The following is a 20410-nucleotide window of genomic DNA, read 5'->3' on the forward strand; positions in this document are numbered from 1 at the left end:
CAAGACCTTGCAGCAGCTCCAGGTCTGATCTTTCCAGTGTGTGGTAATACTGGTGAGGCAACACCTGAAAAAAAGTCACCGGTAGTTTGCACATAGATCATGGATTCATCCTTCTCACTCATGGCCTCAGTTTTTTGGAATGCATTCAGTGCGAGCTCTACCTCAAATGAGTAATGGATACTGGAGTGCTTTGTAAAATTTAAAGCACTTGTGTAAATATAAGTCATTATTACTGTTCATAGATGAAAAACCAGTAAGATGCTAATGTCAACAAGTGCATGGTCAAGTAAGAATTTCAATCCTGTCTTCTGGATTTGGATCTGGGTTTCTTCCTTCTAAGTGATTTAACCAGGCGAAGGAAGGAATTTTGTTGGGGAAAAAAGCAGTTTATAATTATAAATTAATCTGGAGGGAAAACTATATGTTTTCATAATACAAACTCTAGAAAATAAACCTTCTTGGTTGGTGAGGAATCGCAAAGGCAGGGTTACACGACATTTGGGATGAGCCCATGAGTAATTCAGGATTTGTCATGTGTTTGTCAGATATACATGACTGTCATCATGGATACATTTTAGACACCTATTTCTATTACAACTCACAACTGTTTAGTATTTTAAGGTAAGTGTATGTGTCACTTCAAAATGAGGTTGATTTTCAGGTTATGACAACGTAATATATATCTTCTTAAAAAGGTATTGGAGCCTGTTGTTGATTTTTTTGGCTCCATACTGATTTCACACATTCATTCCAACTTAGAGTTGATACTGATTCTGCAAGCTAAAAGTCCAAGGACTATTAGAGAAAGATCTTCTCGATCTGGCCTTACATACACCTATACGGTAGCACATGTCCAGAAGTTAAGACAGACTCCCAAAATCTACCAGCCCAGAGGACTACAGGATGATCACACCTTCATCTCCAAACACTTAATGTGGCCCATCGTGCTAACAAAAAATTGTGTTTGGTCTCCCTTTAAAGCGCTATGTACATAGATGGTAAAATGAAAAAAATCAGCACCTTTTCCTTTCATTTACTTAGTAAGTAAAACACTCTAGTTTGAGTGTCTTTCACTCAAACTAGACAAGTGGTCACTTATGTCACTAATAACCACAACCACTGTACATTTCAGCTTGAAATGGCAACAAATTCATCATTTTTCCCCAAGGCTGGAGGAAGGGAAGGAGGCTGACTTCTGGGGTTAGAATTTCTCCGCTGTAATTCCACTCAGCAAGCACTTCCTGAATACCTACTATGTGCAGAGACCACAGGCATATTCCTGTATTTGGTACCCCTTTCATCCGTAGCCATCACCTCTTGGCTAAATCCACAAACCCAGTTTTACTTGAAATAAAGAATCATCATTGATATGCCTTGCATCTATGTTGTTTTATTTCTTCAAAGGATTTTCTCCTATTTCATCCCCTTATAATGCTCACACAGTTCTGCGTGGGTGAGGGCATTCACCAGCGAGGCAAAGCATCGGTTAGGTGCATATTTTCAATAATCTGACATCTCAAACTTGAATTAATTGGCCTTAGACTGTGGGGATTGCTGTGGTTCCTAGAGAGATTCCACAATGCCAAGCTTTTCTTGGGAGTTCTGTCTATGTTTATTTCTTGGAAATCCATGTGGGAAGGGATGCTCAACATCACACCTGTAGATATTTGTCTGCTATTCTCCCCTATTCAATAAATACTCCTTGATATCCTGGCTGGGTAAGCGCAGTGACTCAGGAAAAATGAATAGCTCTGTGGTCAGAAGGACCTGGGTTTGAGTTCTGGCTCTACCACTGTGTGACGTTGGGCAACTTACTTAATCTGTCCGGGCCTTGGTTTCGCCATCTCTGAAATGAGAGTGATCTCATACTTACTTCAGAGGGCTGTGGCAAAGATGAAACTAATATGCGTGAGACACACATAAAGCACCAGGCATCCTAACAGAGCGACTGCTGAATGAGTGGCTTCCCTGCCCCACTCCCATCCCCCAGAGCCCTGGTGCTTCTGACCGCAAAACACGGCTGCCACCAACCAGCTCACAAAGTTGTTGTTAAGCTAAAATTCAGTCTATACTGCACACTATCTCATGGCACCAATAAGAGCCTAGCACTGCCCCTGCACACAGTACGTGCTCAGTAGATACTCATTTCCTGAGCTGAGGTCATCAGGAGATGACCTCATGAGGACGATGCCTACCTGGGGGCTGATGAGCGGCAGCCGGTGGGAAAGAGCCCTGGCCTGAAAACGCCCCCTCACCTTCCTTACTCCTCTGTGTTTCAAATCAACTGGATAGCCTCTCGAGTTCCTTCTAAGCAACATCGTTTCTGGAATCAATTTCGACTGCAATACACATGTCTCAGTTCTAAAAATAAGATTATTCTCATTGGTTGTAAAGACCAACCAACATTTTTAGTTCCATCCGTCCAGGGTATTGAATAATGCCCTGAAAAACAGAGGAAAACAACTGCCGTTTTGGACTTGCTCAGTGAAGAGACAGAGGAAAGCCATCCTCCTTGCTGCTCACGAGTGGGATCACACACACCTCCTCTAACTGTGCAATATTTACTTCTAAAATTCCTTTGCAGGGGCCTCCCTGGTGGTCCAGTGGGTAAGACTCCACGCTCCCAATGCAGGGGGCCCGGGTTCGATCCCTGGTCGGGGAACTAGATTCCGCATGCATGCTGCAACTAAGAGTTCGCATGCTGCAACTAAGGAGCCCACATGCCACAACTAAGAGCCCACATGTCACAACTAAAGATCCCGCATGCTGCAACTAAGACCCAGCGCAGCCAAAATAAATAAATATTTTTAAAAATAAAATAGGGCTTCCCTGGTGGCGCAGTGGTTGAGAGTCCGCCTGCCGATGCAGGGGACACGGGTTCGTGCCCCGGTCCGGGAAGATCCCGCATGCCGCAGAGCGGCTGGGCCCGTGAGCCATGGCTGCTGAGCCCGCACGTCTGGAGCCTGTGCTCCGCAACAGGAGAGGCCACAACAGTGTGAGGCCCACGTACCGCAAAAAAATAAAAAATAAAAAATAAAAATTCCTTCATATCTATTACAACAGTCATAACTTACACAGGTGTGGGTTCTAAAGTGAGAGCTCAAGGCAGAAATCACCTATCTCAAAATCACCCCTGAAAATTGCAGAACTCCCCCATAGTGTGAGAAAGACACAGTTGGGGTCTATCATTCCTGTACAGCATTTCTTATGCTCACTGACATTTAAGAGCAATGGAGCTGGACTCACACTCTGATGCCCTCAGGCACTGGCCACACCTCATATTGAGAGGGATGGGGGAGGGGTGGGAATGTGTTAGGCTTTGGAATCAGCATGTGTTTCATCAGCTGATTTAAGGAAATCAACCGCATTTCCTTAAAGTCCTGGATATGGATGGAGACTATCCAAAAGCAAAGGTCCAGACAGAACCGATGCAGCAAGGACCACTTTACCCAGAAGGGCCAGACAAGACAAGGTCTCAGATGCTGTGATCAGCGCAGAGAAAAGCACACAGAGGCTCTTACATTGCTGATGTACTCGAGAGGAGTGAGACTGAAGGTGGGCAGGTCATCGGTCAGGGTTTCTCCAATGCCGGCGGTGTTCCAGCTCTAGGGGAGGAAGGAGAGGAAACAGTCAATGTCACAGCACCCAGGCAGCACGCGCAAGCACCACGTGCTGGAAACTGCATGAAGAACGCAGCATCACCACAGGAACTATCTTTGCTCAGAGCTGGCCTTTGGAATCATCACCACGCGGCAGACCAGGGATTTCTCTTCTTTACGGCATCACCTTGAAGCCTGCCACAGAGGAAGTAATCCTCTCTCTCTCTGCATCCTTTCAGATCCATAAAGCAGGAAATCCCACCTTCTCCACTTAACTATTCGATGGGAACCGATCCCGTCTGTGTTTACCTGCTCAAAACGTGAAAGGAAGAGTTGGATATTCTTGTTCTGAGTTCCTCTACAGGGTGAGGGCAACCGGTTAACAGCTGCTGGCACAGGTAGCCTCACTAACTCCCGGGTCATCAGCCAGCACTCTGAAGAGACCAGGACCCCCTAAAATCCTCCACAGAGACCATACGTGAATTGGAAGCCCTGTCTGGTTGCAGGAATATCCAAACCACATTCACCAACACTGCTTTACTAAGTTAAAGGTGCTGCTTTTATTCCACCTGCTTTCTGCATCTATGTCTCAACTGATTCAGAACTCAAAGGGAAAGGGATGAGAAGGAGCCTCCAAACCCCACCAACAGCTCCTTTGTCCTCTTCAGGACCCCCTGTCTGGAGACCTGCAGCACCAACACGTCTTCTTTCATCATTCAATGGGACTATGACGTCACTGTGGGAGCCTTCCCGGCCTCCCCTACAGAGTTAGGCCAATTACCAGCACACATGTGGTTAATTGTCAGCATGGCAGAGCTTTCCACAGAAATCTAGTTGCTTAATTCTTACCTGAGTCACCCTAAGGCCAGCCTGGAAAACAAGGCCCTTTCTGGCTGGACTCCTGGAGTGACTCCCAAGGTCACGTGGTAGCTGCTCTCTGCAGCCACCTGATGCCCGATCTGGTTGCTTGATCCTTTAAGGAGCTTTCCGGGAATGTCATGACCGTGTCCACCCCTGGGATCCCGGCCCAGGCCAAGCCTCAGCCGTCCTCCCCACACTCTCTAGCACCAACTCGACTCTAATTTTCCTGCTCTAGACGAAGACTTTTCTTCCCCACCCCTGCCTCTATAGTTTTCTAAACTCCTTGTTGTTTTTTTTATAAATGTATTTATTTATTTGTTTTTATTTTTGGCTGTGTTAGGTCTTTGTTGCTGTGCGTGGGCTTTCTCTAGTTGTGTTGAGCGGGGGCTACTCTTCGTTGCTGTGCGCAGGCTTCTCATTGCAGTGGCTTCTCTTGTTGCAGAGCACGGGCTCTAGGCGCATGGACTTCAGTAGTTGTGGCACGCAGGCTCAGTAGTTGTGGCTCGTGGGCTCTAGAGCACAGCCTCAGTAGTTGTGGTACACAGGCTCAGTTGCTCCGTGGCATGTGGGATCTTCCCGGACCAGGGATCGAACCCGAATCCCCTGCATTAGCAGGTGGATTCTTAACCACTGTGCCACCAGGGAAGCCCTCCTTGCTGTTTTTTGAGAATCCTCTTTTGGTAACTCCCACCCCACGGGGAAGGAACACGCCGATCATGCATGTGCACCGAGTGCCCATGCTGTATAGCACCCTGTGCCAGGCTTTGTAGGGAGGAGACAAAGAATTGGCAATCTTGGTTCTTGCTCTCCTTGGGGAACCAAGACCCCTGACACACTCCCACCCTATACCCCCTACACCTACACACACACACACACACACACACAGGCTTCCACTTCAAGAGTTCTCAGTGGCAGAAGTTCTCAGTCAGGTTTTATACAGTAAGAGTTCAGAGGAGCAAGAACCTAGGGTGGCTAGAGAAGGGGCCAGCCACAGGATGCATGAGGTGCAGAGAGGGAAGGCTAGAAAGAGAATGCACAGCTGTGAACACCAGGCTAAGAAAAGGGAAAATGACGGGGCTTCCCTGGTGGCACAGTGCTTAAGAATCTGCCTGCCAGTACAGGGGACACAGGTTCGAGCCCTGGTCCGGGAAGATCCCACATGCCGCTGAGCAACTAAGCGCTCGTGCCACAACTCCTGAAGCCCGGGCGCCAAGAGCCTGTGCTCCGCCTCAAGAGAAGCCGCCGCAATGAGAAGCCCGCACACTGCAACGAAGAGTAGCCCCCGCTCACCGCAACTAGAGAAAGCCCGTGTGCAGCAACAAAGACCCAACACAGCCAAAAATAAATAAATAAATAAATAAAATTTTTAATAAAGAAAAGGGAAAATGAAAGAGAGAGAGAGAGAGAAGAGGGAGGGAAGGAGGGAGGGAGGGAGGCAGAGAAAGAGAGAGAGATGGAAAGGTAACCTGTAGAGTTCAAAAGAGACATAAATGACACATCACACATCCACCAATCCCAATGTGCAGAACTAATCTGGATCCTGATTCAAACAGTTAAATCATGACATTTATAAGACAACTGGAAATTTGAACACTGATGGTATTAAGGAATTTTTTTTTTTTTTTTGCTGTACGCGGGCCTCTCACTGTTGTGGCCTCTCCCGTTGCGGAGGACAGGCTCCGGACGCGCAGGCTCAGCAGCCATGGCTCACGGGCCCAGCCGCTCCGTGGCATGTGGGATCCTCCCGGACTGGGGCACGAACCCGTGTCCCCTGCATCGGCAGGCGGACTCTCAACCACTGCGCCACCAGGGAAGCCCTAAGGAATTATTATTTTTTTTATTTTTTGCTTTATAACAAATTTAATCAGTTATACATATACATATGTTCCCATATCCCCTCCCTTTTGCGTCTCCCTCCCACCCTCCCTATCCCACCCCTCCAGGCGGTCACAAAGCACCGAGCTGATCTCCCTGTGCTATGCGGCTACTTCCCACTAGCTATCTACCTTACGTTTGGTAGTGTATATATGTCCATGCCGCTCTTTCACTTTGTCACAGCTTACCCTTCCCCCTCCCCATATCCTCAAGTCCATTCTCTAGTAGGTCTGTGTCTTTATTCCTGTCTTACCCCTATGTTCTTCATGACATTTTTTTTCCTTAAATTCCATATATATGTGTCAGCATACAGTATTTGTCTTTCTCTTTCTGACTTACTTCACTCTGTATGACAGACTCTAGGTCCATCCACCTCATTACAAATAGCTCAATTTCATTTCTTTTTATGGCTGAGTAATATTCCATTGTATATATGTGCCACATCTTCTTTACCCATTCATCCGATGATGGACACTTACGTTGTTTCCATCTCTGGGCTATTGTAAATAGGGCTGCTATGAACATTTTGGTACATGTCTCTTTTTGAATTATGGTTTTCTCAGGGTATATGCCCAGTAGTGGGATTGCTGGGTCATATGGTAGTTCTATTTGTAGTTTTTTAAGGAACCTCCATAGCGTTCTCCATAGTGGCTGTACCAATTCACATTCCCACCAGCAGTGCAAGAGTGTTCCCTTTTTCCACACCCTCTCCAGCATTTATTGTTTCTAGATTTTTTGATGATGGCCATTCTGACTGGTGTGAGATGATATCTCATTGTAGTTTTGATTTGCATTTCTCTAATGAGTAAAGATGTTGAGCATCCTTTCATGTGTTTGTTGGCAGTCGGTATATCTTCTGTGGAGAAATGTCTATTTAGGTCTTCTGCCCATTTTTGGATTGGGTTGTTTGTTTTTTTGTTATTGAGCTGCATGAGCTGCTTATAAATTTTGGAGATTAATCCTTTGTCAGTTGCTTCATTTGCAAATACTTTCTCCCATTCTGAGGGTTGTCTTTTGGTCTTGTTTATGGTTTCCTTTGCTGTGCAAAAGCTTTTAAGTTTCATTAGGTCCCATGTGTTTATTTTTAATTGTATTCTTTAAGGGTGATTATGGTATTGTGATTATTTTTAGAGTTCTTATTTTAGATAAGGGGTATATATGAAACAGAACGGCCAGGAGTTGATCACTGATGAAACAGGGTGATGAGGACACAGAGTTTATTACACTCTTCCCTCTACTCGTGCATATGTATGAAAATTTCCATAGTAAAAAGTTGTTTAAAATAGACAATCGCACTGACTGGGGGGAGCCAAGCAAGGGATCTGAATGCGGAGAGACAAAAGCAGAGCGATGCTTTAGGAAGATTCATGCACCAACTCTGAGAAGCGCTGTGGGCGGAGAGGAAGATGAAAGGCTCGAGAAACAATTCAGAGATGACGAGAACCCAAACCAGGGCAGTGGCCATGGAAACAGACAGAGACAGATTTAAAAAGAAGGAACAATACAACCTGGTGGTGAAGTCCTGGCACAGAGGGGCACAGGGAGGGAGCAGAGGTGGTGAGGGTCAGTGAGGCCGAGAAGGGGAGGCCAGGAGCAAGGGCTGAGTTGTGGGGAAAGAGCACATCACCAGAGTGCATCGAAAGGACCAGCACCGTGGGCTGCAGGCCCTGGGAAGGCTTCACAGAGGACGCGGGAGGAGCGAAGTCGGAAGTGATGGGAGGAGGGCAGAGGGAAAGAAGGGCCAGAGTGGAAAAGTACTTTCGAATAAGGGCGAGACAGAGTGGACTGATGAGGCAGGGCCTGAAAAAGCAGGCAGAGAGGGTGGACCTGAAGAGGGTCAATAGGGAAATGATGCAGATTATGTTTGAATTTAAAATTTCCTTCAAAGGGCCTTTTCTAACCATCTGTCACCAGGTAACACAGGTAAACTTCAACCATCTATTTTGAAAGGGAATATAGTGTTGGTTTATATTCTTGTAATGTACAAGAGCAATACAATTTACCAGCAAACATTAAAAACAAACATTTAATGACCAGGGTTTAATTTTCAAATCCTTAAGGCCAAACTGTTCGCCTTTGTGTTGTGTGCTTTCACGCTGGCACTCTGGGAGAATTCCTCCTAATTGCCAAAGCTGCCTGCGTCCATTCCCAGCGCCCGAGCCGTCGTGGTGAGGCCTGAATGAGAAGGCGAGACCAGGCGACCAAGGACCGGGGCAGAACAATGGGCGTGGAACGCAGACGTAGAGGGGAAAGGCCGGGGGCGGGAAGCACGAGCTGGGCTCAGTGGAGAAGACTAAACAACTGGCAGAATGAAGGTTTCAGAACAGAAGGTCAAGACTTCAACCTCTGACAAAATAAAAATAATAAAAACAACCAAACCGGGGAGGTGGGGGAAGGAAGATGAGAGATGTGAGGAATGCTAATCCCAGCGGCTTTCAGGGCAGGCGAATCAATGTCAATATCTATCTAAAACAGAAACATGATTAACAAAAACCAACGACTCCCATTGTAGTTTTCATAATCTTTCTTTCTTAATCTTGAAGAGATCTTCTGGGAACTGATATCTTTCATGGTGAAGAAACTATTATCTCAAGTTCAACCATTCCTTTGGTTTCGTTTATCTTCTTTTTCTAGTTAAATTCAAATAACATTTATATTGTATATATTTTATGTTTTTTTGAAAAACAGCATGTGTAGCACAATTCCATTTCTTCCTATGGATCATTTCCCTACCAATGCCCGTCCAGCCTTCAACATGTGAGTGGGCAGGAAGAGATGTCTGGCTTGATGAGTTCTGGACGTTGGGACTTTGAAGGGTTTACTGCTTTTTTTCTTTGTACTTTCCTATATTGCTTGAATTTCTGAAAATGAATATATGTAATTTCTATTTTTAAAAACTGTCATTACTCTTGAGAATCACAGAAAAAAAGAAAACCACCACGTATTAAGCATCTACTCTGTGACAGGGGCTGTGCTAAATTCTATCATATACACAATCTCACTTAATCCTCACACGCCCATATGGTGAGAATTACTGTATCCCCATTTTAAAGATAAGGAGATGAGGCTCACAGAGGAGGTAACAGCCTCAGCCATGTGACCCAACAAGACCACGCATGGGCGGTGCCCGGTACAGCTCCATCGACAGCACTTCCACTAGGATGTGACAGCAGGGGCCCCACACCACACCAACCCCACACACAGCCCTGCCCCAGCCAGGCCAGACGTGCAAAATCTAGTTGGAGTAGATCTCACGGCATTTCGCACAGACGTAACCAGATCATACGGTGAATAAAGCGAGTGGCCCTTGGCTCCCGGCCTAGTATGCTTTCCAGAGGGCGGCAAAAAGCAAAGGACTTCCTTAAAGGATCTCTTGGTTAGTAAAAGCCCATAACTGGATCTTTCCCAAAAGACCATCTTTACTGTTTTGTTTTGTTTTGGCCGCGTTGGGTCTTCGTCGCTGCGTGCGGCCTTTCTCTAGTTGCGGCGAGCGAGGGCTACTCTTTGTTGCAGTGCGCGGGCTTCTCATTGTGGTGGCTTCTCTTGTTGTGGAGCATGGGCTCTAGGCACGTGGGCTTCAGTAGTTGCAGCATGCAGGCTCAGCAGTTGTGGGACGTGGGCCCTAGAGTGTGTGGGCTTCAGTAGTTGCGGCACGTGGGCTTAGCTGCTCCGTGGCATGTAGGATCTTCCCAGACCAGGGATCGAACCCATGTCCCCTACATTGGCAGAAGGATTCTTAACCACTGCACCACGAGGGAAGTCCCAAGACTATCTTTAAAATAAGCCAAATCCAGATAGACTTGAGGAGTCAGTGAGAAAAATTAATCAGGGGACTGTCTCAGAAATCTGAAAGGAAAGTCATGAGATCTGGACCCAGGGAAAGTCAGAGCCAGTAGAGAAAACAGGACTCATAGGCAATTCCTTGAAAAGGAATAAGGACAACCAGAAAAGAGAAGAGTGTGCAAGGCAAGGAAAGTGAGATGTTCTAAGAATCGCCAAATAGAAAGAGTATCAAGGATAGAAAAGAGCAGAACCCTTCAAACTCTCCTCAAAAACACCAGATCAAATCTAGTAAGGCACTCTCCTGAATAAAGTTCCAGAACCAAGTCTCCACAAATGTTTGGCACGAAAACAATTCAACCTCATCAGACAATTAGCTCCTCTGACCAGCCCCAACTTTTCCAGAGGCACATAATCTCCCTTACTTCTCCCTAAGAGGGCACAGCTAAGCTGCTGTGAAAGTTAATCAAGCAATAGTAATAATCCCAAGAAACAGTCTAAAAACACAGCATCACAGTAACTACAATTAAGATAGGACAGTCTCGCTAAGCAGTGAGTTGCAAGGGAACAGTGACTCTATAGCTGGACTTCTAGCCTAGGAGAATCAGAGGGGGCACCACCCAAAGCTCGGGGAAGGGGACATTAGGCCTAGGCTGGGGGGTGAAGGGGCACGTTTTCCAGTTGGTGGGAAACTTACATCCATCTTGGAAATGAGGAGCAGCTGTTGTTTGATGCGCAGGAAGACGGAATCGAAAGCCAGCTGGTGGGCCTGCTGGTTAAGCCGAGTCAGAGCCACTCGAGACGCCGACAGCAGGTTGTGGTTACCTGACCCTTTTTCCTAAGACAAGAAAATGCAGAAGGCAGGTTGTTATGCCCTGAATCCAACCAATTGGATTAGCATTAGCTAAGCATTTTGAAAGGCCACTGAAAGGAAAATAGTAAGAGGGTTCTCTACTACAGTGGTTTCCAAACCTGGCTGTGCCCCAGGACCCCCTGGAGAGCACAGTGAGTTACAGATACCCAGGGTCTACCACAGAACTACTGAATCTGGATCCATTGGGGTTCTGGAGCCCAGGAAACTATTGATATATTTTTCATTCACTTTCCCAGGTGACCCCGATGCATTTAAGCTAATATAAGCTCATGGATTGGTAGTTTAGGAAAAATTAACCTGTGACTGTCCCTCAGGGATAGAGGAAGAAGGAAAAAATGATCAGAAGTGTCATGTAGAAACAAGAGTGACAGACAGAGCCCTGATTCCCAGTGAGGTCAGGTCGATTATACTCGGCTGTACACCAGAGTATGCACCACCTGTGTGAGTCCCGAGGTATTCCAAACAGCCTGAGAAAATACAGAGGTGGAAAATGTAACCTTAGTTTTGCTATTATAAATGAACTGATTACAACAAACAGACATAAATCAGATCAGCAATAAAGATAAACAGAGTTGCTTTAACGTAATCACAGAAGCACGGATGAATGAACTTGCAGAATGGCTTCAAGAAGTGTTTGTCAAGCTCAAATGCAGCCAGTTGGTGGGTCAAGGTACAGAGGGATGGGGGACACCCTATGAGGGCAACGCTGAGGCCTCAGACACATCCTGAGGCACACTGTGCAGTCACCTCCAGAGCTCGTGGCCCAACAGGATAATTTCAGATTGAATTTGGTGCTATGGGAACAGCCATACCTCCTTGGCTTATCACCAGGAGAGTGCGGTTCAACTCAGACTGGGGGTGGGGGGTGGCTCTGGAAAGGAGGCCGTGGCCCTCTAAGAACCCTGAGGCCATTCCCAGGGAGCGTGTGGCTCATTCCATTTGTTGGGAGGTCCCCCGTCCCTGGACCCCAAGAGGCCCAAAGCTCAAAGTCAAGGGCCATTTTATGGTAGACAAACGAAGAGTTTAAACCAAAGGAACAGCCAGGAGGGAACACTGATTCCCACGTCGTTGTGTTGCCACACGGAAGAACCTCACTGGAGGGGCGCTCCCGGCTCCTCCCTACCTTGCTCCTCCCCTGGCTCCTGGGTTGGGGTCCACCTTCCCAGCTTCTGCCCACGCCCAGGCAGTACAGGATTCCGGTCCCCTCTCTGCCACTCAGTATGGGGGGGCTGTGCCCGCGTGGGGGCCCGGGGCCATCCAGCTCCGCCCACCCTGCTGATGGGCCTAACTCCGGAGAGGAGAACAGCGAGCTCCTGCGGATCGAGAGCCACACTCTCCAGCCTACCTTTCGTCGGTAATAAAGCTCCCTTTATCCAACTCCTCCCACAGCTGTGTTTCAATTGGTTCGACCCCGGTTTAGTTGATTAGCTTCTTAAAACCCCAACATAAACGAGACAGAGACCGTGGGAGGGCATGCCACAGCCTAGGGCCCACACACAGGGGCAGAAAGCCTGGGTTAGGGAAAGGGTGAGTGACAAGGGAAAAGTTTTCATTTGCAAGAATGCCATCAGTCAGGTCTCATACCTTGAGGGTATAGAGTATTTCCATTAAACTGCCATATTCGGCAGGGCTGTCTTTCTGAAGGTAATTATATTCTTGCCATGGGTTCCTGGCAGAGCTCTTCTTGTCTGTCAAGAGGCTATCCTGAAAACCGGTCAGGCTCCGAGGGCTGTAGGACTCAGAGAGATACTTCCCAGCTGTGGACAAAATCCTGTAATGAAAGTGATGATGATTACGCCCTGAGCTATTTGTATGGAATTTTCTTCTTGGAGCATTCAGACTGCTCCTTACTAAATCCCAGGACATCCTCATGAGGCAGATTGATTTAGGGTCCATTTTATAAGGAAATGGAGATGCCCTTGATCCTTTAGGAGGGAGCTGGACCTCAGGTGCACAATAAACACCAGGTGTTTTTATCTCCTATTTAACACTCACGCTAACAGAATATGCCATCTTCCTAATGTAATGCACGGCCTACAGGGAAGCCGTCAATTCACTACAATCTGGGAATACTGTGCACTTTCTATATATGAGCTATATTAGCATTACTCTTTGGAATAGTCAAAGCCAGGGGAGCCATCGGCACTGCAGTCAGAGGCACGAGACACGACAGTGTCCCTGGAGAAGAGTGACAGCAGCTCGCTGCACACCTCTACCCACAGGACTCACACTCTCGCACACGCTGGGCTCGTGTGGTGTTTGTGTTCACCGGCACCGTAAAGTTTACTTCTGAGGTTTAGAGAGATCTATTGAGAGAACCTGGTGCTCTCCTGAGAAAGAACAATGCCTGGAGGAGGTTCTATGGGATGATCAAGCTCTGGCGCTGCTTGGGGAGCAGGATCTCTGTCTTCAACGAGGATGACCTCCCTTGACGGATGCTGAAAATCCTCACTCTGTTTCCTCCTTAGCCCAACCTCACCATTCAGCCTATACGTTTAAATGTGTACAGAATTATACAAACCTATGTAGCCAGAAGACTAGACACTGTAGTACATCCCAACTGTGCCTAATTCCCCAATGCCTCCTTTACCATAATTTCTTATAAAAAAGATCACTTTGGACATGGCAGCCTGTAGGCACTCACTTCTTCAAAACAAATCCCATGAGCTTGTCAAGAAATGCCTGTACTTGCAAACAAAACCTGGGGACAGGACTTTCCTCAGGAACCACTGCTGACACAAGTAGAGCCACCTGCCTCTGCCACTAAGGTCAAGTTACAGTTCTCCCTGTGGGTTACGCCTACCGGTAATTTTGGTTGCGTCTCTTCTCTGTGAAACTGTGGCCTGTCCCTGCCGCTGCCTGACTTCCAAGTCTTCACTATTTCTTGTCTGGATCATAGTTGCCTTCCCTTCCACACTCCATTTAATCTGTCCTCCTAAGGGTTACTGGAATGATCTTTCCAAAAGGCAAATCTGATTTTGTCTTTTTCCCAAAGATCCTTCAGTGCTCCCCAAGATAAAACTAAAAATGCCTAGGCATGGCCCCCAGCGCCCTCCATCGCTGGAGCCCCCGTATCCTTACAAACATTCCCGCTACCGTGCCAACTGCCCCCAGCCCACACACCATGCTTCACGCCCTTGCGTGTCTTGCTCGCACGCTCCCATGATCTGAAATGCTCTCCCCTCCTTGGTGCGCCTGGAAAAATCCTACTCTTTCTTCAAGGACCTGTCCCAGGGGCATCTTCTCTGCCCAATCTTTCCCCCCAGGCACTCAGTCTTCTAACTTCACCAGCCTTCACCTCTCTTTTTTTTTTTTTTTTTTTTTTGCAGTACGCGGGCCCCTCACTGCTGTGCCCTCTCCCGCTGCAGTGCACAGGCTCCGGACGCGCAGGCTCAGCGGCCATGGCTCATGGGCCCAGCCGCTCCGCGGCATGTGGGATCCTCCTGGACCGGGGCACGAACCCGTGTCCCCCGCATCGGCAGGCGGACCCTCGACCACTGCGCCACCAGGGAAGCCCTCACCTCTCTTACACACTAGATGGTGAGGCTAAACCACAGACTGGTCTTCATCTCTGAATTCCCAGCACTTAGCACAGTGCCGGGCATATAGCAGGTGCTCCGTAATTATTTTTTGACAGGTGACCCTGGGTTTGGTGAGCAGGAAGTTGACAGCTGAGCTTTCGTCTCTGCCCTCCGGGAAGTCAGCTCTCCCTCTTGGGGTTACTGCAATACGTGTCTCAGTCTCAGGCTGCCAGGCAAGTGGCATCAGTCTGCCATCCAAGCTGAAGAAAAACAGTTATGTTGGGAATGTTTTGAGTATTAAAGATTATAGTTTAAGGGACTTCCCTGGTGGTGCAGTGGTTAGGAGTCCTCCTGCCAGTGCAGGGGACACGGGTTTGAGCTCTGGTCCGGGAAGATCCCACATGCCACAGAGCAACTAGGCCCGTGAGCCACAACTACTGAGCCTGCGCTCTAGAGCCTGCAAGCCGCAACTGCTGAGCCCACATGCCACAACTACTGAAGCCCGTGCCCCTAGAGCCCGTGCTCCGCAACAAGAGAAGCCACCGCAATAAGAAGCCTGCGCACCGCAATGAGGAGTAGCCCCCGCTCGCCACAACTAGAGAAAGCCCGCGCGCAGCAACGAAGACCCAGTGCAGCCAAAAATTAATTAATTAATTAATTAAAAATTATACTTTAAAATGTCACAATACTGTGCTCTACAATAAAAACCAAATCTAATATTTTTAAATGTTGGAGTAAATATAGCTCCAACCCTAAGGAACTAATGGCATTTTTCCCTAGCCTCCTCTTCATCCAGTCACCATTAGATGACCTCATCATTAGAATCTGATTTCCCGTTATATGTATTTCCTATTATTGAGAACTAAACCATACCAAAATGAACACTTGATTTCCTCATTCATTAAGAAACATTTTCTCAGGACTTCCCTGGTGGCGCAATAGTTAAGAATCCGTCTGCTAATGCAGGGGACACGGTTCGATCCCTGGTCCAGGAAGATCCCACGTGCCACAGAGCAACTAAGCCCGTGCACCACAACTACTGAGCCTGCGCTCTAGAGCCTGCAAGCTGCAACTACTGAGCCCACAAGCTGCAACTACTGAAGCTCGTGCGCCTAGAGCCCATGCTCCACAACAAGAGAAGCCACTGCAATGAGAAGCCCACGCACCGCAACAAACAGTAGCCACCCCTCGCCGCAACTAGAGAAAGCCCGTGCGCAGCAACGAAGACCCAACGCAGCCAAAAATAAAGAAAGAAAAAAAAAAAAGAAACGTTTTCTCATCATTGCAATGGGCTCTAAGCCAGGTCTTGGCGATATCAGGTGATTAAACATAGAGCTTGCCCTCAGAAGCTCAGAGATTAACAGGAGAGTCCATTATGTGCCAGTGTTATGCTACCTGCTGAGCCAGGAGAAGGCAGTGAGTATGAGCAGAGGAGGGAGGGACTAACATCCCAATTCCATCTCCTTCCTCAACTCATCTCCTTTTCTGGAAAGGCTGCTGCCCACTCCTCAGCCACAGGAACCTGGACATTTATTTTGGATTCCCCAAACCTCACTGTCCCACTGAACTGTCCCACTAAAACCTTGTCCTAGTGAAAATACTACTGTTCCAAAAATAAGTGGTGGGCACCATAAAAGTATAGAGGAACCACAGCAATCTCCCTGTATGTCACCCAAGTACAAGAGAAATCCCTCGGGTGACACCCAACTCAACCTTGCTTTACTCGCCCCACTAATCACAAAACGATCCCTGTCTGCAAACAGGTGATCTTAAAGGCCCAGTAGCCAATGTCACTCTTGTCGCTGAAGCAATGTGCAATGTTTCGAGCTACTGCCTCTGCCACCCGAGGAGAGTGGTCCTAAGTTGCAGTCTGCGTCTGCCGGTGAAACTGACAGGGAGATAAGATAAGCTTTATAGGTGGCAGTCACACACACAGGCTCCCTGATGGGAACACAGATGATGACTGTTACTCTTTTCCGTTTCCAGGCTCAGTGCTTCCAGAATGACGTCACCTCTTAAAAAGGCTCCCTTGGATACACCCAATCTGTTCTCATTTCACACCAAAGCTCGGGCCAGGCTCTCAGCCTCTCGGGGCTGCAAAATGCAGTTAGAGGGGCTCACCCTTTATCTGTCATGCCCCCATTCACCTTCTTAACCAGATCCTTCCTTACCCTTTAGAAGGTAATACTCATCTTCATTAAAAGATTAAGGCAAGTCTGTATGTTCTGATATGGAAAGACGTCTGATATATATGCAGAGAAACCCAAGTCTGAGGACAGACACTCATCTGTGAGGAAGGACAGTGTGGAGGTGATGCTGACACACTCGGGATGACTCAGCTGATGTCCAGGTTCAGATCACTGCCTCTCAGGTGCATCACCTCAGACACAGCTCTTTCCACACATAATTTCTTTTACTTAAAAAGTTACTACCGGTGCCAAATTCTATGCCTCAACGTCTCTTCATGTGTAAAAATGGAGGTAAGAATAGTACCTATCTCTTTGGACGCCCTGGGAGGATTAAGGAGTTAATTCATGTAAAGCCTTTCATGGCAGAGCTCAACAAATGCAATGGGGGCAGGGGGGCTGTTAACGTTTCTTCTCAAGAATTTTTGGGGTGAGTAGATTTTCAGTTTTTCATACTTTGTACACTCGTGAACTTTTAATTTTTGATCTGGGCCCAGGCTGTAATTACCACCGTAATTAAGAAACTAATAAGCTACATGGCTTTCTTTTAGATATATACATGTCAAATTTTCACCTTTTCTTAGGGGCCCTTCGTGAACCCAGACCTACTCACTCTTCCGCCATAGGCTCCCCTCACCGTGTGTGTGTGTGTGTGTACACACACACGTGTGTATAAACACGAGCATAAGTGTGTGTGGGAGTGGGGAGGGAGAAAGGGGGTGTTTACATCGTTATTTATATTATTTATACACACTCCGCTGTATGCCTGTGGTGCTCTGGTTTTATTCATTCCAAGAAGTCACATGAGCTCTGTGCTGGGCTGTTTGGGAGTTATGAACTGCAACAGCTGCCCATTCCAACTCACCTGGGCACCCCTGGCCCCCGCAAGGCTTTCCCCATAATGAGAACCATGGTGAAAAATCTTGGGACTTGAAGGCAACCCATGGGTTCAGAAATGAAACAAAGAGTGGTGAGGAGAAGAGAAATGACCAACTCAGAGCCCTGACCCTGCAGCCGGTCTGATGACCTTCCCCAGCAGCTCAGCCCTACCGCCCACCCAGTTTCAAGGCCTCAGCTTGCTTTTCACTTTGTAGCACTGCCAAAAATTCCCTCCTGCAGAGATGACTTTAGGACAACCAAGAATTATCCCAGAAAGAGGTGAAGGGACTGCCGCTAGGCCCTAACACCGCTGTAGGAAACAGACTTCTTCCCCTGAATTCCTGCAGAACAGAGAAAGCAGCTGCACCAAGGCAATCAGAGATTCTGCTGAAGAAGTGAGGACATTTGGGAAGCCTGACGCCCTTGGAGGGAAAAGCAGGTCCGAATGGGGTCACTTCGGGGCAGTGTAAAAGCCCTGGCAGGTATCAGAATGGAGAGGGGGCAGGAGGGCCTGTCCTAGGCCTGACCCCAGGAATCCTCCTTTGACACACACACCGGCTTCCGCAGCACAGAATCCTACTGCAGAACCCAGAAGGCAGGCTGGCCGGTTTCATCCCGATTCTGTGGGCTGGCCCAGGGGACCTCGCCACCGCCTATAACTTTCCATTCCCAATAACTGACTTGCAAACATGCAGTGGGAGCCCTGCCCACTCATAATCTGGAGACAACATGTGCTGCTTCCTCATTTAGGCTGAAACTTCCATATCTAACTAAAATTATGTGCCGAGGAGGTCAGAGCCTTGCTCCTTTTAGGTGCTCAATAAATGTTGAATGGTGACAACACTGACACCTCGTACCCTAGGTACAGAGAGTCCTCAAGCTCTGTGGCTTCAGATGGTGCTGGGCACTCTATCAAGGTCTTCCCCAGCTGAGAGCCCAGGGGCCGGCCCACAGCCCTCTCCTACCTGTTGGCTAGCTGCTGCTCCAAGTCCCCGCACTGCCGCAGGAGCTCTCCACAGGTGGCTATTATCCTAAACGAAACAAAAAGCACTTCAAGTATCTGGAATGCCGACATTTACAGGACAAACATTGTCCCATTCATAAAAATTCTAACTATTCACCACTTCTGGTGGTGTGCTGGGTTGTGGGAAAGCAGTTAACCACTTGAGGGCCTACCTGAAATGTTCCATTCATTAGTAATGCATGTAAAAGGGAAATGCTGGTCCCTTCTAATATCTTCCTGTCATGGGTCTCTCTGCTATGAATCACAATTCTATCCAACATGATCTCAAATAATTTTACATTTCCAAAAATACTGAGGTTGCTTTTGGGCTTTGTCCTTAAGAAAATGGGTTGGAGGGAATTCCCTGGAGGTCCCGTGGTTAAGACTCCACGCTTCCACTGCAGGGAGCACGGGTTCGATCCCTGGTCAGGGAACTAGGATCCCATAAGCTGCACAGCGTGGCCAAAAAAGCAAAACAAACAAAACAAAACAAAACAAACAAACAAACAAATAAAATGGGTTGGAAATTCTTTGTATCTAAAATTTAAAAACCAAAATTCATTAATATTTGTGAGCTGCCTGTGAGCAGGCATAGAAGAGAAAACTGTTTTGATCTTAGAATTGTTTCTCTCTGATCACATGAAAGGCAGATGAAGATTAATCCATCTGTTTCTCAGAGATAAGCCTGAATGATCATTTCTGTATTTAATAATCCTTTAATTTTCAAGTAATTTTATGCTAGGCCTCAAACTCCAGCTACTGAGTCCTTCAACACCAAACTATAATGTCAGGACAAATCCAAGGATTAAAAACATCTTAGGTCTAGTTAACTTTTAACTTTCTCTAAAAGTGTCTATCATCACCAGGATATCTAGGCATTCCATCATAAGAAAGGTTTATGAGAAAGTGAAATATTCCACTCACGCCAGTTACAAGAGAACAACCTTGCGCATAATATTTTCTGGTGTACCAAGCTGCCACAGCTGATAAGGGATATTAGCATCTAGAACATTAAATTTCATCAAAAAAAAAAAAAGTTCAGATCAGAGCCCATGAGGAGACACTCCAAATGGTCCTGGGAGGCCCCGGGTTTACCCTGATTAAAGACAGCTTTTGGAGGGTCTGGATCTGCACTGAGACCCACATGTGCCATGGGCACTCTGCACATACCACTTAGGCCAGGGGTCAGGCAAGAAATGTAAGTGGGGGAGAGCAGCTTGCCTTTTCAGAACTATGTCTGCAAAGAATGGTTGTAAGGAAAAGAAATTTCTAGATCGCTTTTTATCTCAGGCTGACAGTACAGTTGTTAGACCTCATAGGAGTGGGAGAACCACAGCACAACAGAGAACATACACCTAGTCAACCGAGGCTTCAGGTCATAGCCTTGGGACGATGCAGGCCCAGTGCTTCCAGAGCTTCCGTCTTTTTTTTTTTTTTTTTTTTGGGCCGCATCGTGCAGCGTTCAGAATCTTAGTTCTCCGCCCAGGGATCGAACCCGTGCCCCCTGCAGTGGAAGCGCGGAATCCTAACCACTGGACTGCCAGGGCATTCCCTCAGGCTGGACACATCGAGGGCCAAACTCCTCAGGCCACTGCCAATCACACTCCCACCAGACCTCAGGGCTTAGGGCAACAGAGTGTCTACCTAGTGGCCCACAGGTCACACAGGCTACACCAGAATCTGTCTATCAACAACGACTTGGGAGGGTCACCTCAAGCCCTTTCACGGAACTCTTACACGGCTCTTTGCAGGCCAAATAGCATTGTCTTACCATTTAGTTCTGTGGCACAGATCCAGAAACAGGATCCAATTAGCTGTGCATTTTCTAAAAT

General features: G+C 47.4%; 1 protein-coding gene across 1 annotated transcript in view; it reads right to left on the reverse strand.

Moving 5' to 3' along the window:
* COG7 (component of oligomeric golgi complex 7) overlaps window positions 1-20410 on the reverse strand; it is a gene marked incomplete at its 5' end in the record, with an annotated part of 86736 nt that overhangs the window by 20154 nt on the left and 46172 nt on the right. The window contains 4 exons of the mRNA XM_079719616.1: window positions 3522-3605; window positions 10813-10953; window positions 12574-12760; window positions 18541-18606. Of these exons, the coding sequence (XP_079575742.1) occupies window positions 3522-3605; window positions 10813-10953; window positions 12574-12760; window positions 18541-18606 (478 nt within the window). The remainder of the gene's footprint in view (window positions 1-3521; window positions 3606-10812; window positions 10954-12573; window positions 12761-18540; window positions 18607-20410) is intronic.

Source organism: Hyperoodon ampullatus, assembly GCF_949752795.1.
Source record: "Hyperoodon ampullatus genome assembly, chromosome: 14".
Classification (NCBI taxonomy): Eukaryota; Metazoa; Chordata; class Mammalia; order Artiodactyla; family Ziphiidae; genus Hyperoodon; species Hyperoodon ampullatus.